Source organism: Mustela lutreola, chromosome 1, assembly GCF_030435805.1.
Source record: "Mustela lutreola isolate mMusLut2 chromosome 1, mMusLut2.pri, whole genome shotgun sequence".
Lineage (NCBI taxonomy): Eukaryota > Metazoa > Chordata > Mammalia > Carnivora > Mustelidae > Mustela > Mustela lutreola.
In genome coordinates, this window is record NC_081290.1 from 46,954,789 (window position 1) to 46,971,381 (window position 16,593).

General features: G+C 35.8%; 1 protein-coding gene across 6 annotated transcripts in view; it reads right to left on the reverse strand.

Annotated features, from left to right (window-relative positions):
* The window catches only part of STIM2 (stromal interaction molecule 2), a 147,938-nt gene that overhangs the window by 45,317 nt on the left and 86,028 nt on the right, over window positions 1–16,593 (reverse strand). For 4 of the 6 annotated variants that reach the window (XM_059164087.1, XM_059164052.1, XM_059164041.1 and 1 more), the window contains exons 3-4: window positions 14,060–14,174; window positions 11,469–11,525 (exon numbers count right to left, since the gene is read on the reverse strand). In XM_059164087.1, coding sequence (XP_059020070.1) covers window positions 11,469–11,525; window positions 14,060–14,174 — 172 coding nt within the window. The remainder of the gene's footprint in view (window positions 1–11,468; window positions 11,526–14,059; window positions 14,175–16,593) is intronic. The other 2 variants (XM_059164071.1, XM_059164062.1) reach the window with 1 other exon arrangement.

A 16,593-nucleotide genomic window follows, 5' to 3' on the forward strand; every position in this document is an offset into this window, starting at 1 on the left:
GACACTGACTATGTGTTATCCTGCTTTACTTTTATCCTATCACTTATCTGTTCCAGCACTTTTATGAGTGCATGTACCTACATGCACACATGCAAACTTATTTACTATCTTTCTCCCTAAAAGAGTATTAACTTCCTGAGGGTAGGATATTTAACTTGCTCAATGCTCCATCCCCAAAACCTGGAATAATGCCATCTCACAGGAAGCACTAAATATATGTTTGATGACTTAATGAATGCATGGAGATGTAGGTGATTTTTATCACTTGTGATTAATAAAATCATTGATGATAAAGTATCCTTACAACAAATTTCCCAATTATCTCCTGCCACTAAAGTAAGACTTACTAAAACACACATGACTGATCAAACTTCAAAATAAAGCTCTATAGTAAAAAAAGACATAATATACTATAATTTCAAGCCACTCAACAAAGCATTTTGAACAATCAGTTATGCACAGGAATTTATTAAGCATTTAGTTTTATGATAAATTCAGCCTCCATTACTTAATATAGTGCAGGTTCCATTGGAAACTAGAAAGATTACTTTTTTGGGCATTCCTGAAAACCATTCAAAGAATCTGGACACAGCCCTAAAACATCTATCCACTAACTTAAAACTCAGTCTCCCCTTTTTTCAATTACACATCCAAAAGCTTCCAATTACAGCTCTAAAAGAGAATGCAGTCTAATGTCAAGGTCAGATTCATGCAACTAAGCATGCTTATAAAAAAGAGATGAGAAAAATTTAGACAACTACCAAAGCAGATCAATCTTCAACTATCTCACACTGCAACCTGGGACATGCTTACCTTTGCTAAGGTCACAGGCTCTGGATCAGTGGGTATGCAGCTAGTACACAGAAACCTATTATTATTCACTGTAGTAGTAGAGCTGTAGCACTATCATTAAAATTCTGCCAGAAAATATCTGGTACTGGTCAAAACATGGAAAATAACATTAGAATTCTATATTCTTACAACATATAATTCAGAAACCAAATACAAGCATAAGCAAATTTAAAAGGTAAGGTCTTTCTTGGAGCCTCTCCTCTCTAAGTACTCACCTTCCCAATTCCCCTTTTCCCAGCCCACCCTAACCCTCTCCCAAAAGTTCAAGACATTGTTTTTAAATTGTCATTCAAATTCTTCATAGGAAATAAATTCTATGATGGATTTGAAAACATTTAGTGACATGTCTGTGATTGAGTGCCAGCTAGTAATTCTGTCAACAAGACTGTCTTATCTCAAATTCACCTTTTATTGGCTAATGTTATCTTTTCAATCCATAAACCAACACAAGTATTCATGAAGAAAATAAAGGCTGACATTAAATGATGTAATAAGGTATAATCCCAATTGCCAAACCTTATATATAGTACTTTTTGAACAAAGTACTTCCTGAATTGAAACTTCTTTTAAATGTTTAACTTTTAAAAATGTCAATTGGGTGCTTCCCTGTTTCTTTAAGCACAGTGACACCTACCAGTTCTTAAGAAAACCCTTCTTTTGGGGCGTCTGGGTGATCAGTGGGTTAAGCCTCTGCCTTCAGCTCAGGTCATGATCTCAGGATCCTGGGACAGAGCCCTGCATCCAGCTCTCTGCTCAGCAGGGAGCCTGCTTCCCCTTCTCTCTCTCTGCCTCTCTGCCTACTTGTGATCTCTCTTTGTCAAATAAATAAATAAAATCTTTAAAAAAAGAAAGAAAAGAAAACCCTTCCTTTGATTAGCGAGTAACAACTCTCTGTTGTTAATTTTGTTCAAGAACACAGCCCTTGAGCAACCAGAAGCTCCTAGTGATAAACACTTGTTTAATACTTTCTTTTTACCTGATTACATGCTAAGAAAAAGATTGATAATGGAAGTAAAAACTTAATTTACTTCATTGGAACTGACATTTGCTATTTCATTTTGTCATAGTGATTTAGACTCTTACTTTTAAACTAATAACTTACATAACCAGTTAACTTTAAATCCTCTAAATCAAAAGTATCTAAATGGCCCACCATTTTCAACATATGGAAGAATTCACACTGACACAAAGAGAAACAGAAGACTGGCCAAATGTTAGAAGAATGCTTATTATGGATCTCATATTGAAGAACACCTTAACCAGATGAGAAAAAGTTAGAAAGTAAGCTTTATTTGTACTCAGCACTCAATTTAGATAAAATAACCATCCACAGAGTGAAAAGTATTTAAGTATGACACACATACTATGTGATTTACCCTATTTTTTTACCATTCATTTTAAGCCATATATTTATATATGTAATATAACATATATTATACATATGTGATTCAGGATTGCAAAGATGTTTAGTTTTCAGAAACAAGCCATGCTACTGAAACAGTTCTTTAATATCTCTGAAAATTTTATTTTCATTGTATTTGTAATTTGCATTATTTCTATTATAATTACTTCTAACCTGCTAAGTAACATTCAGTGGAATAGCAAAAAAAAAAAAAAAAAAAAAAAAAAAAAAAAAAACCAAGTAAACAAAGACTTGTTCGAAAAGAAAAAAGATGTTTGCACAACTGACCATCTTTGAAGAGAATACTACCATCAACAAACAAACCCCTTATCCAAAGGGATGAGAATAAAATTGTGCTCCGCCTAAAGTAGAATTTAATACAATGAATCTCCTATAATAATATATATTTTAATACACAAAACTCTAACCAGAGTCCATCCTACCCCCCCACTTCCCTAAACAATGAATGGTAAAGCAAAACTTAACACAAATTCTATATAAAATCGATTCCCAACTGTTGGGGAAAAGGAAGAAAGAACAGTAAGATGTTTCAGAAAAGCTACTGTTTTCTAAATAGTCCATCACGGTGAAAAGTGGACAGCCCTCATTTTTACCTTCTGCAGAAGGTTCTGTTACTGTACTCCAAACTTGAGGTATCCCTTGAGTCTGTGAACATAGCAGAGGAGAAATGTAGAATAATTCAGGTACACAGAAAACCATAATAAGGCAAATTTACAATCAATTTTAGAATTGTACTTCCTTAAATTGTAAGAAAACTTTCATCATATGATGAATTACCTACTGGAAAATTTGTTATTCGAGGAAAAAAATGAGGCTTGCAACCTATTTCATGAGTTCCCTAAAATAGAAAATGTCAAATTTCTAGAACCCAAAGTACAGAAAGATGTGATAGGCGATTGGTCTCTGCATCCTGTTCTGAAAAGCGGTCTCTATTTCAGAATAAAATTTTTAAAAAGTATAAAAGACACAGCTGTCTCAAAGTGAACAATCTTCCACAGATTAAAAGGCATAACTAATCCTAGCAACTTAGTATACACAAGGATTCTAAATCTCTAAAAGTCAAATATTCTGAAGTAAAAGAGGAAAAGGGCCAAGAGTAAAAGAGAAAGAGAAACAGGAAAGAAGAAAATGAAAATAATAAAAACCAAAGCAGCCCCAATAAATAGATATGAAATGAAGGAAAGAGGGAAACTGAAATGCTGACATAAAATAATGATTAAATAAGATCAGAAACTTATTGTGAGTGCTCTGAATTCACATAGATAATTTTATCAAAAAAGAAAACTTTTTGATTATTTTTAAAAGAATACAATTTATGCAAAGTACAAAAATCAATTCTGACTAACACAAAACAGTGTTTTGCAAACTGATCAAATAATATTCACGTTACTCCTCTAACAAAAATTCATGTTAAGCACACTTAAAATTTGGCTGACAGAGTAAATGAACAATATGTTCGTGTTGCCTATTCTCCACATACAAGAAACTATGACTACAAAAGGTCTTTGTTAGTAGTACAAATAATGACATTTGTCATTTTGAAACTAGACTCTACCTCAAGAACAGGCCTTCCCTTGTATAAACTGCTTTCTATAGACAAGGAAAACCCTAAGTACCTCTATAGACGGCTAACAACAGCTTCTGAAACCAAAAATATCATTATGAAGGTTATATAGTGTTAAAAACCTGAATTAATAAAATATCACAAGCATTTGAGGCATATTAAGAGCCCTGTGTTTTTAAAATGTGCTGTATTAACCACAAATATCTTGAAAGCAATTACTCCAGCAGAGTGCCTCCCAGTGAAGGGGTGGCAAGAGATGAAAGGTAAATAAATGTCCCTTCATGCAAGTAACTCCTCTGGCCTCACCAACTCTCTGGTAGAACATACTTCTTATTCTCTTATCCCACATTGCCTACTACATACCTTGATGCTAGATCATATCCCATGCTTTAATCATGTGTTAACAGACCTTTCTCCAATAACACACTATAGACAGGCGGAGGAGAGAAAACATATGCTTTATCTCTGTATCTTCCATAACTAGGACAATGCCTTGCTCATAATAAATACATTTACTAAAATATGTGCACTGTACGAACCCATTAAATGATTCTGCTCAAACCCAATGGGTTCTAAAATGACATGGAAGAAAAAGAAAATGGAATTCATTCTGAACAAAAGGAAAAAGTTGATTCAAGTGTTCCTTTAAAACATCTCAGAATTACACATTATATTAAAATCAAAGCTAGTCTTCCTAAGTGAATTTATCTTCCTTAACTGCTCTATATTCTAAAGCTTTCCAAAACAAGACACTGTAACAGCTCCTAATATTTAGTGTGATAAATGGTAAATGATAAAAAACACTAAAATACACTACCACCTCCCACAGACGCAGTTAATGTTACTAACCACTAATTTCTACAATAACATCCTTCTTTGCTACTGAGACCAAACACAAATCAAGCTTCCTTAATACACTGCTAAAGGCACCACCACCAACTGGTAAGCACTGATTTATGAGTGGAATCTTACTTACCACCCCTGGAGCAGTTCATCAGGCTTAAACATCAAGACTCACCAGTCTGGTCTCCCTCTAACTGACCTATTTTCTACTATTTCCAACTCAGATGCCTGTTCAACTCCATCAGGCTCCAAATCCCCACATGCACCATGTTCACATCCATCATGTTCACATCCATCTTATAAAATTAGTGGTAACAAGGGATGGTCATTAAGCACTTGCTATGTGCTAGGCACTGTTCTAAGCACTTTCGATGTACAAATTCATTTCATCCTCAACAATCTGATGCAATACACAATTTTTATCACCATTTAGCAGATGACAAAACGAAGAAACAAAAAGTTAAGTATTGCATTTAAGAGCAAAAGACAAATATTAAAACAGTGATTATTCTTATCTCTCACAGACTAAAAAATTACTGTAGTTCTAATTTATAAATTGTGCTTATTTGAAGGATTTAGAATTTCAGTCTGGAATAATACATATTCATTTACTCATTTTAATGTGCTAACTTGTATACTGCTATCTTTACCATTTCTCTCTTTTTTTTTAAAGATTTATTTATTTATTTATTTATTTATTTATTTGACAGAGAGAGAGAGAGAGATCACAAGTAGGCTGAGAAGCAGGCAGAGTTGGGGTGGGGGCGGCGGGAAAGCAGGCTCCCTGCTGATCAGAGAGCCCGATATGGGGCTCGATCCCAGGACCCTGGGATCATGACCTGAGTTGAAGGCAGAGGCTTAACCCATTGCGCCACTCAGGCACCCCTTCTTTACCATTTCTAAGAACATTTTTGTCTTTTGAAATCCTGCTTTAGAGTCATCTCCCTAATGAAGACTTACTCATAACAAATCTGTCCATTTCCTTAAACTCTTAAAATAGTACGACTTACCTAGTATTTAATCACAACTTCTTAAATTGTTATTTAATATTTCATGTGTGCACATGTAACAATACCAAAAGCCCCTTGAGGAGAAAGGCCTTCTCTTACACTTGGTGCTCTACCATAGTGACTCCTATGCATACTGTAAATATACAAATAAATACTGTGTAAATGGATGCCACAAAGATAATGACACTTTATGTGCAAGGTCTACATCTTTAGTTACTCTTCTGGTAGTGTTTAACAATTATGCACAGTTCCCTTTGTGTTTTGTTTTGTTTTGTTTTTCATTCCAATCTCACTGTAACCAACAGCATACACCTAAAAAACTGGTTGATTTTTATCAGCATGTAGAAATCCACTCATATTTCCATACGCAGAAGAATACCCTTATAAATGTCAAGTTTCCATATAAAGGAAATATTTATAGTCCTCTTTACTTTTAGAACTTTAACATCCATGATAAGGAATTTTTTCCTTTATAAATCTTTTTAGGGGGGCGCCTGGGTGGCTCAGTTGTTAAGCATCTGCCTTTGGCTCAGGTCACGATGCCAGGCCTGGCATGGGCACTGGGCTCTCTGCTTACCGGGAAGCCTGCTTCTCTCCCACTTCCCCTGCTTGTATTCCCTCTCTCACTATCTCTCTCTCTCTCTGCCAAATAAATAAATAAAATATTTTTAATAAATAAATAAAACCTTTTATGTTCTATTTACATTTCTGCTTTCCTAAACAGAAAGAAAATACTCTTGATCATCTCTCTCTAGCTAGGATTTAAATACACTTGAAAACAACCATTATTTAAATGCCTACATCTCTCGTCTCTCAATTTCAGTTCCTTTAAATTTCTAATAAAAAAATTAAATTTCCAAATGTCTATTCAATTTGTAAAGCCCAAAATTACACAGTGACCTTAGGTAAGATAAGACCCATGCTAAACAAACAGGATAGAAAGATTACGTCATGGTTGTCACATGTTATAATAACTATTTAATCCAATGAACTACCATTTTTAAAAACAGTACATTACTTAATCAGTTTGTATCTATTATGGTGCTTAAAACTTATATACAACTAATAATTTTCTACATACATTTCCCTTCATCAGGTATCTGACTACTTTTTAACCGCATTTAGTAATTCTAACAACTTATCCAATTTATCAAAATCTATCTGAAATCCAACACTAGTTTTTAAAATGGCTTTCATTTGCACTGCACTGCTGGCATGTGCAAACTGACCAAGCATTCACCACACAAGCAAAAAAAGTATAGTCACATGACCTGAAATTTTTCTATGTAAGATCAGGATCAATTTCTGCATAACACAATTTTACTTTTCCCTAGTTGACATCTCCATAAAGACCTTAAATCTGTTTCACCCTTCAGAAAACTGTATACTACAATGGTAAGTATTTAGCCTAGTATATCTTTTTATTTTATTTATGAATATTATGAGAGTGAATCAAAAACCTGAGAAAACTTTCAGTACAGTGTAACATTTTAGTTTACTCAGCATTACAAGGACAAGTCAACATTTTCTAAGTACCTACCAGATGATGCTGGAAATTATGCCAAGCACTTTTGTTACAGTACTCATTTAAATCACATAAAAACTCTATTTTATAAGAGAAGTTTAAAATGTATCCTATGACTTAATGCTCATTAAGTAAAAGGACTAGGATTTAAATTTGTATAGTTCAAAAGCCCACATACTTCCTAGACCATGCCACTTCCACTTCTAGCAAATTTCAGGTACCTGCAAGACCCATGGTGGGGGGCCACCATTTATGGTCCGCCTCCTCATCCCTTCCCAGAACTCTTGGTCAACCCTCACAGCTTATCGCAAACACCATCTTCCATGTCTAATACTACCAGAGTGAATTACTCCTTCCAGTGAGCTGCCTCCATATCCTACACTTACTCCTATTATGATACACATCCCCATTTATTGCAGTTATTTGTCTTTCCTACTCAGCTACTTATACGTCATAGCCCAGAGATACATTTCCTTCATCATCAATACCTGGCATCCAATGCCTAGTGAGCACATCACAGACACAACCTGTTCTACTCCAGGTGCTTCTGCGTCATGAGTTAGCTTACATGCAACTGGTAAACAAGCATCATGTCAATAAAATATAAAAGTCTATCATTTCAAGAGTGACTTTTCCTCACATGTTAGCATTTTATACTGCCAAGTAACAACAAATGGATACAAAGTATCCAAAATGGCAAAACAGCAGGCTGTGCACATACCGTCTGCTCACACTCCTTCCTCTCAATCCCATTTGGCCACCGCCTGTCTCAGCAAGGCTTGTAGATCACTTCTCAAATTCATGAGCTCTGCTTTTGTCTGCCTAATTTAGCAACCTCAATCCTAACACCTCCTTCCATGAAGTTATCTTGACCTATCTGTTTAAGGTAAAGGCCCATACTCACTACTGTATTAACTGATTAGGAATTTAACATATCTTTTAAACTTGTGCTAGTATTTTTACTAGCACTATTAGTGCACTGGTTACAAAGTTGCATAGGTTTTGAGTAGCCTGCTCTAACCCATTTTTCTCATAAACTCTGGAATTTTTCAGTTCGTAAGTTTACAAAACATAACCTTCTCAAGAATGCATACATCTCACTGTAACAGAAATGCCCATACTCAAAAGTATTGGATGAACTGAGTCATTGAGTAGCCAGTGCTCATCAGGGATGATACATTCATTTATTCAACAAATATTTATTGAATATCAAAGTATATAAGGCACTGGAGACACAATGAAAACGGGCACAGTACGACAGCGTTTGTACGTGTAAGCAGGCATGCATGGATGCCAGTACTTGTGTGTATTAGATTCACCTAACAACCATGACTTACAGGTAATCCCTAGAAGTACATACTCATGTCTATACCAGCAGTTTCCAAACCTTTTCAGAGGACTCACCTTTTGTTTCCTAAGAAAAATCTTAATCAGAAACACGACATCCAGATAAAAGCAGAATCCTGCACATTCAACATGCCCTGTCCCTGAGCGATCTCCAGGATACCTGGGGTTTGTCAAGCTATGATGTAAAAACCATCTAGCAACAATACCCTGTCTTTACATGACCGTTAATAAATGTCTCATATGTATTGAGAAAATCAATTAGGTCACTCTAAAGCATGTAGGGGAGGTTTAATTCAAGGCCCAAGGCTCATTCTCTCTCCTCCCATGCAGCTGTGTTAATAGGAGCCTTAAGACTACTCCTCCAACATAATATTCCCCTAGAAGGTGATGTGAGAACCATATGGTTTATAATTTAGGCCACCTCTTTGGTGCCTCGGGGAAATCTTACCATGATAATGGCAAAATCTTAGCGGGTAGAAATTAAGGTGAAACCCAAGGAAAAAAAGAGATTAAAGAGAACCCAACTTGGAAAGGCCCTAAGCCAAAACAAAACAAAACCAAAACAAAACAGCTCACAGATCACAAAAGATCTCACCAAACTCCCTAGGGTCAGAAACCAAAACCAGGTTTAAGGATAGAGTCCCAATACATTTGGGATACATTTAATAAACAAAATAAACAAAGAAGCCCTGTTCTCTGAGGCAGACATTCTCAGAGGCAGGAGAAAGAAAGGACACCAACATAACGTATAAGTCAATTACATGAGGTCTTAGAAGATGACACATGATACGGGAAAAAGAAAATGTGAAGCTAAGAGAGAGGAGTGCAAAAAAAAAAAAAGTAAAAGTGGGGAGAGAGGAGTGTGATCTGTGATCTTAAAATAGTGAGGGTGGGCCTCCCTGAGGGTCCATGAGGACATCTCCAGTCCTGGGATAGAGCACCAGGAGTGAGGCAGGCCGGCTACACACGACAGGGAAGAGAAGAAGAAAGAGGGGAGAACAGATCATGGAGAGGCATACAGGTCTTTGTTAAGACTTTAGCTTTTCCTCTGAGCAAATCTAATTTATGTTTTAAACAGATTACTCTGCTAAGTGAAGTCCAGAATGCAGCAGAGCACAAAGACACTATAGGAGACCCCTGTGGCAGCTGCTGCAGTTACCCAGGCAAGAGGTGGGAGCTGAACCAGGGGGGAAGCACTGTGGGTGGTAACAAGTGGTCAAATCCTTTTTCCCTCATTCAAGCACATTTAAGTGAGCTCCACTTAACTTATCTATCGCATATCCAAAATCTAAACTATACTCATAGCAACAGATGTTATAATGGGTCTCTAATTCTTTATTAGAATTGAATGTTGCCTCCATACTGCAGAGAGATTTCATACACAGGCATGCCTTGTTTGACCACACTTCTATTCACTGCACTTCACAGACACTGCCCACAAAAATCGAAGGTTTGTGGCAGCCCTGCATCAAGTAAGTCGATTAGCGCCATTTTTCCAACAGCATTTGTTCACTTCATGTCTCTGTCACATTTGCATACTTCTCACAATGTTTCAAACTTTTTCATGATTATTATATTTGTTATGATGATCTGTGATCACTGATCTTTATGTTATTATTGTCACTATTTGGGGGTTCCACAAACAGCACCCGTATAAGATGGCAAACTTAATTTTTTTACTTTTAATTTATGATTTTAAAATATTTTTTATTAGATTATGTTTTTGAGAGCAGTTTTAAGTTCACAGCAAAACAGAATGGAAAGTACAGAGATTTCCCACACACCCCTTACCCCACACATATATGACCTCCTTAATTATCAACATCCCACACCAGAGTGGTACATTATTTATAGGTGATGGACCCATGTTGACACATTGTTATCATCCAAAGTCCAGAGTTTACATTAGGGTTCACTTGGTCTTGTCTATTTTACGGTTTGGACAAATATATAATGACATGGATCCACCATAATAGTTTCAGACAGAATAGTTTCATTGCCCTAAAAATCCTCTGTGCTCTGTCTATTCATCCTTCTCTCTACCCTAGGCCCTGGAAACTGCTAATTTTTTTAAGACAGCAAACTTAATTGATAAATTGTTGTGTGTTTTCTGATGGCTCCATCAACTGGCTATCCCCCACACCCGTCCCCGGGGCCGATTCCCTGAGACGCAACAATACTGAAATTAGGCCAATTAATAAACCTACAATATAGCCTCTAAGTGTTCAAGTGAAAGGAAGAATCACATGTCTCTCACTTTAAATCAAAAGCTGGAAATGACTGAGCCTAGAGAGGAAGACATGTCAAAGCCAAAACAGGCTGAAATCTAGGTTTCTTGTGCCAGTTAGCCAAGTTGTCTACGGAAAGGAAAGTTCTTGAAAGAAATTAAAAGTACTACTCCAGTTAACACACAAATAGTAAGAAAGTGAATAGTCTTCCTATTGATACAGAGAAAGTTTTAGTGGTCTGGATAGAAAAACAAACCAGCGACCATGTCCCCTTAAGCCAAAGCCTTATCTAGAATTAAAACCCTAACTCTCTTCAATACTGTGAAGACTGAGAGGTGAGGAAGTTGCCCAAGGAAGGTGAAGCTAACAGAAGTGCAACCAGAGGTTGGTTCATGAGGTTTAAGAAAAGAAGCCATCTCCATAAGAAAGGTGCAAGGGGAAGCAGCAAGTGCTGATGTAGAAGCTGTTCTCCAAAAGATAAGTAACAAAGGTAGCTACACTAAACAACAGATACTCTGCAGAGGAAACAGCCTTATATTGGAAGATGCCATCTGGGACTTCCGCAGTTAAAGAGAAATCAATGCCTGTGACCTTCAAAGCTCCAAAGAACAGGCTGATTCTTTTGTTAGGGGCTAAAGACGCTTGTGACTTTAAGTTGAAGGCAAAGTTCACTTACCATTATGAAAAATCCTAGGGCCCTGAAGAATGATGCTAGATCTACTCTGCATGTGCTCTATAAAGGGAAAAACAAAGCCTTGATGACAACACGTCTATTTACAACATAGTTTACTGAATATTTTAAGCCCACTGTTGAGGCCTGATGCTCAGAAAAAAGAAAGACTTTCAAAATATTACTGCTCACTAGCAATGTACCTGGTCACCCAAGAGCTCTGACGGAGATGTACAATGAGATAACTGTTTTCATGCCTGATAACACAACATCCATTCAACAGCCCATGAATCAAGAGTAATTCTACTTCCAAGTTTTATTATTTAAGAAATATATTTTATAAAGCTATAGCTGCCATAGATAGTGATTCCTCTGATGGATGGAAACGATTCACTAATCTAAATGCCATTAAGAATATTCATGATTCAGGCACCTGGGTGGCTCAGTGGGTTGAGCCTTTGCCTTCGGCTCAGGTCATGATCTCAGGGTCCTTGGATCGAGCCCCAAGGGCTTTATGCTCAGCGGGGAGCCTACTTCCCCGTCTCTCTCTGCCTGCCTCTCTGCCTACTTGTGATCTCTCTCTCTCTCTGTCAAATAAATAAATGAAATCTTGAAAAAAATAAAATTCATGATTCATGGGAAGAGGGCAAGATATCAACATTAACAGGAGTGTAGAAGAAGGTGATTCCAACCCTCATAGATGACATTGAGGCTTCAGTGGAGGAAGCGACTGCAGATGGGGTGGAAACAGCAAGAGAACTAGAATGAGATGAGGAGCATGAGGATGGGACTGAATTGCTTCAATCTTATGATAAAATTTGAACAGATGAGGAGTCACCTCTTGTGGATGACCAAATGAAAGAGGTTTCCTGAGATGGAATCTACTCCTGGTAAAAATGCTGCAAAGACTGTTGAAATGACAACAAAGGATTTAGACTATTACATAAACCTGTTTAATAAAGAGGGGCAGGGTTTTGCAATTATGAAAAAAGTTCTCCTTTGTGTAAAATGCTACCGAACAGTACTGTATGCTACAGAGAAACTGTTCATGAAATGAAGAGTCAATCAATGTGGCAAACCTCATTGTTGTCCTATGTTAAGAACTTGCCATAGCCACACCACCCTTCAGCAAGCAGCATACTGTTCAGCCAGAAGCCACCAACACTGAGGCAAGACCTCCACCAACAGAAAAATTAAAACTTGCTGAAAGCTCAGAGGATGATTAGCACTTTTTAGCAATAAAGTATTTTACAAATAAGGTATGTACATTTTTCTATACATAATGTTATCCCATACTTCACAGAATACAGTATAGTATAAACATAACTTTTAAACACACTACAAAACAAAAAAACTCATTTGACTGGCTTTACTACAATATTTGGTTTATTATGGTGGTGTGTACAGTATCTCTAAGGCATACCTGTAAGCAGAGTAAGTTTTTCTGAGTTTTCCACCATTCTAGCACTTTCTCCCCCATGAAATGTACATTCTTTCATTCGCAATACTACCCAAATTCCTATTACTTAAAAATGGTATGGGGCAGGGAAATGGAAAGATAGATTTTTAAGTGTATGTATTTTTCAATCAAGTTAGTGATATTTTTTTCCTTCTTTTTCTTCTTCTCAGTGTATTTTAACAAATGCCTCCTTTAAAAAGTGAAAACAAAAATGTAAGCAAGCTATAAACCTCCTTGTACATTAATAAAAAATACTGAGCATTGATGGGATAGTTTTCTAAGAAAATTTTTCCATTTCCAAATGTTACCACAACCAGTCTAGTAAATTTATAATAAAGTGTCTTTATCCTACTGTGCAGTAGTCTGTCCCATCTTTCTCCTCCTTTCCTTTTATTATTCAAACTTAGAGAGGAAAATATATATATCATAAATGTTTTGGTAAAAGAATAGAAACATAAAAACATTAGGAAAACAACATTTTGGTTCACTGTCACTCAAATAAAATAAAAGTAAGAAGAAGAGTAAGTTTGATGGACTTTCTTTTTTTTTTTTTTTTTTTTTTTTTTTTTCAATTTTTGGAGCTTTCTAGTATTAGGAAATCAAGTTGAGGTTTTAGGTCATACACCTTTCCTGCCTTAAACAATTACTGTCCATGAGATGGCTGGAGGATCTAAAACCAGAGAAGTAGTAAAATATAAATCACAGAACTTTATCATGCAAGTCTTAGAAGACTTCATAAAAAATTTATTTCAGTAAAAGCTTAAAAGTTCTGTGTCTTCTGAAGACTTTAGGAACTGCTCGCAATAACAAAAAACTTTGGGACTCATATTTACTAGATAAACCTTTTATAATGATGTCACTTAACAAGTGAAGCAATACTCCACAACTTTAAGCTCTCAAACATGCATTATCGTATTTATTCTAGCATAAGGTAAAACGGGCTGAAAACGGGCTGACCCTTAATCATAAGATAAAAGAGCATTTTTCAAAATCAAAAATGGAAAAATTATTTACTAAAATATAAATACCCTCACAGAAATGTTATTTTTATTTTTTTCATAAAATCATTTGCAATTAGTGAATTAACAATGGCTAAGCAGGGCAGAAGAGCAGATTCAGTTCACTAAAACAGTCTTACCTTCTGAAGTTTTCCACCGTTTCCATAAATCCTCAACAGTTATATGCTTATCTTCTCTGTGCAGATGGCTGTGTTTATTAGTAGCATCTTTATATTTCATATCTTCTCTAATAAACTGTAAGAGAGAAAACACTAAGTAACCTTAAATTCACTATTTTATAATCTCTGTAGACTCAGAAACAAAATTTTTAAATCCAGAGGTGGCAATTTTCAGATAACAACCGGGGCATTTTTGGTATTTTATAGTCACCTTATTCTTACATGTTTATAAAATTTATTTAATAAAATGTCTTCTACTGATCATAACAACAATAAAAGTACTTATTTAATGCTCATTATTTCCCAGGTACTATCTTACATTGTGTCTCTACATACACATACACACACACACACACACACTCATTTAACTTCATAATAATTCTATATTATGTATCTTCATTTTGTAGATGAGAAAACCAAGACCCAAAGAAATAAAATAATTTGTCCAAGATTGAAAAAATAACAAACAGCAAAGCTAAGTATACTGTGCTCAACAGTATAATATATTCTATATTATGGCCAGTACATGTGTGTATGTATGTGTGTATGTGTGTATGTGTGTGTATATACATGCATTTATACATGCATTTTTACCAGATACGTAGTGACAAGGGTGTTTCAAAACACCATAAATGCTAATCTCAATTACTACCTCATATTTTTGTGTTCTCCTACCAGTGAAGCTATTATTTATAGTTGAGAGGCATTTGACTGCAGTGTTCAGAACTATATTTTATAAAGCTGAAGTAGATCTCTATTAATCTTACATTAAAATAGATAAAGAAAATGCACTAAAATTTTCTTTGCTAAAAACCAACCTGCTCTGTATTCATTATAGAAAATCCATCAGTTGCTCCCTGCTGTAGTTAAAAAGTCATTTGCTTTTTATTTGGGAGAAAGAGAAGAAGCAAACACCTTTTATGGCTTGCATACCATTTTCCAATCCTATTCCTGACAATCTTTTCAGCCTGATCTCTTGACACTATCCTCATATAAACTCATTACTCTAATAATATAAAAGAAATATTTTAAATTATTAAGCTTTTTCTCTCATTTCTCATTTTTCCTGTTCTGGTATTATTTTAATTGATATCTTTATTGATTTTTTTCTGATTTCAAAAATATAAGATCACACAAAAGATTATTTAAGAAACCCATAATGCAGAAAGTGAATATCCCCAACCAATATCCCCCAAAGTGAATAACTCCCAGCCCCAGAGGCATATTTTTCTGACTTTTATATACTGGCAATGAACATTTTCAGACAAAGGCCAAATTTTGCTTTTATGTCATCTTCCACTAAAACTAAAAAAACAAATTTTTAATAGCTGTATAATATTCAGAAATCGTTTCACTTTCCTGAGATTTAGTAACCTCAGCTACAAAATGAAGAAACAACATTTTACGATCAACACTACTCAACATGTCAGGAGACTGATTTTGGTCAGGGAACTGATACCTGTCTACAGTATGTACAGAAACAGAGAGAAGCCATTTAGAAACCTACACAGTAACAGACATTTTCAAAGACTATGACCCAAGCATGTGGTAAATGTACTTACCATGTAGGCCCCATTTAAAATGAACTGGACATGAAAAATCTGGTCCTTCAACCATAGATAACTTTGAAAAGCAATAACCCAGGTCTATTCTAGTGCTTATATATTTTGCTGTTCTAACTAGTGCCTCACTTTGTTTTCCAAATACCCTTTTAAAAAGTTAAAGGGGCCTGCCTCATTGCTCCAACTCCTTCTATTTCATATTTTTCTAATTTCCTATTTTCTGCCCATTCCTCTTTGTTCTTCCTGATATTTGTAGAATCCAGTAGATATACCCGGAAAAATCACTGTCACTGAGATGTTCAGAAACTGCACCTAGCTTGGGAAAGGTTCAAGAGCTAGAGAGAGGGGTGCCTGGGTGGCTCAGTTGGTTAAAGCCTCTGCCTTCGGCTCAGGTCATGGTCCCAGAATCCTGGGATGGGGCCCCGCATTGGGCTCTCTGCTCAGCAGGGAGCCTGCTTCCTCCTCTCTCTCTCTCTGCCTGCTTCTCTGCCTACTTGTAATCTCTGCCTGTCAAATAAATAAATCTTTAAAAAAAAAAAAAAAAAAGAGCTAGAGAGAAATTCTAGAAAGAAAAGCATGGGGATGAAAAAAGCAGGGAGGAAGCCTGCCTTGGAAATTTTCCAGTCAGTTGGAATAAATGGCAACTGTTTCATATTTGTGATACATAGGGGGGGGGGGGAAGTCCAAAGAAATTCTCTTTACCACATGAACACAAAGAACCTAAAAGTAGAGTTCTGTGGCTTTAGGATGAATGTACTTCAGAAAATAAAGCTAATCTCCATATAGAAAAGATGAGGCATTCTAGTTACTGAACTATTTTAGTAAGCCTAGGATGAGTGTATAGATACCTGCCAAAACATGTGATTAACAAAATAAAAGAATTAAGATATCAAAAAAAGGCAATTTTTTTAAAAAGCTCAGGAAGATTATCTA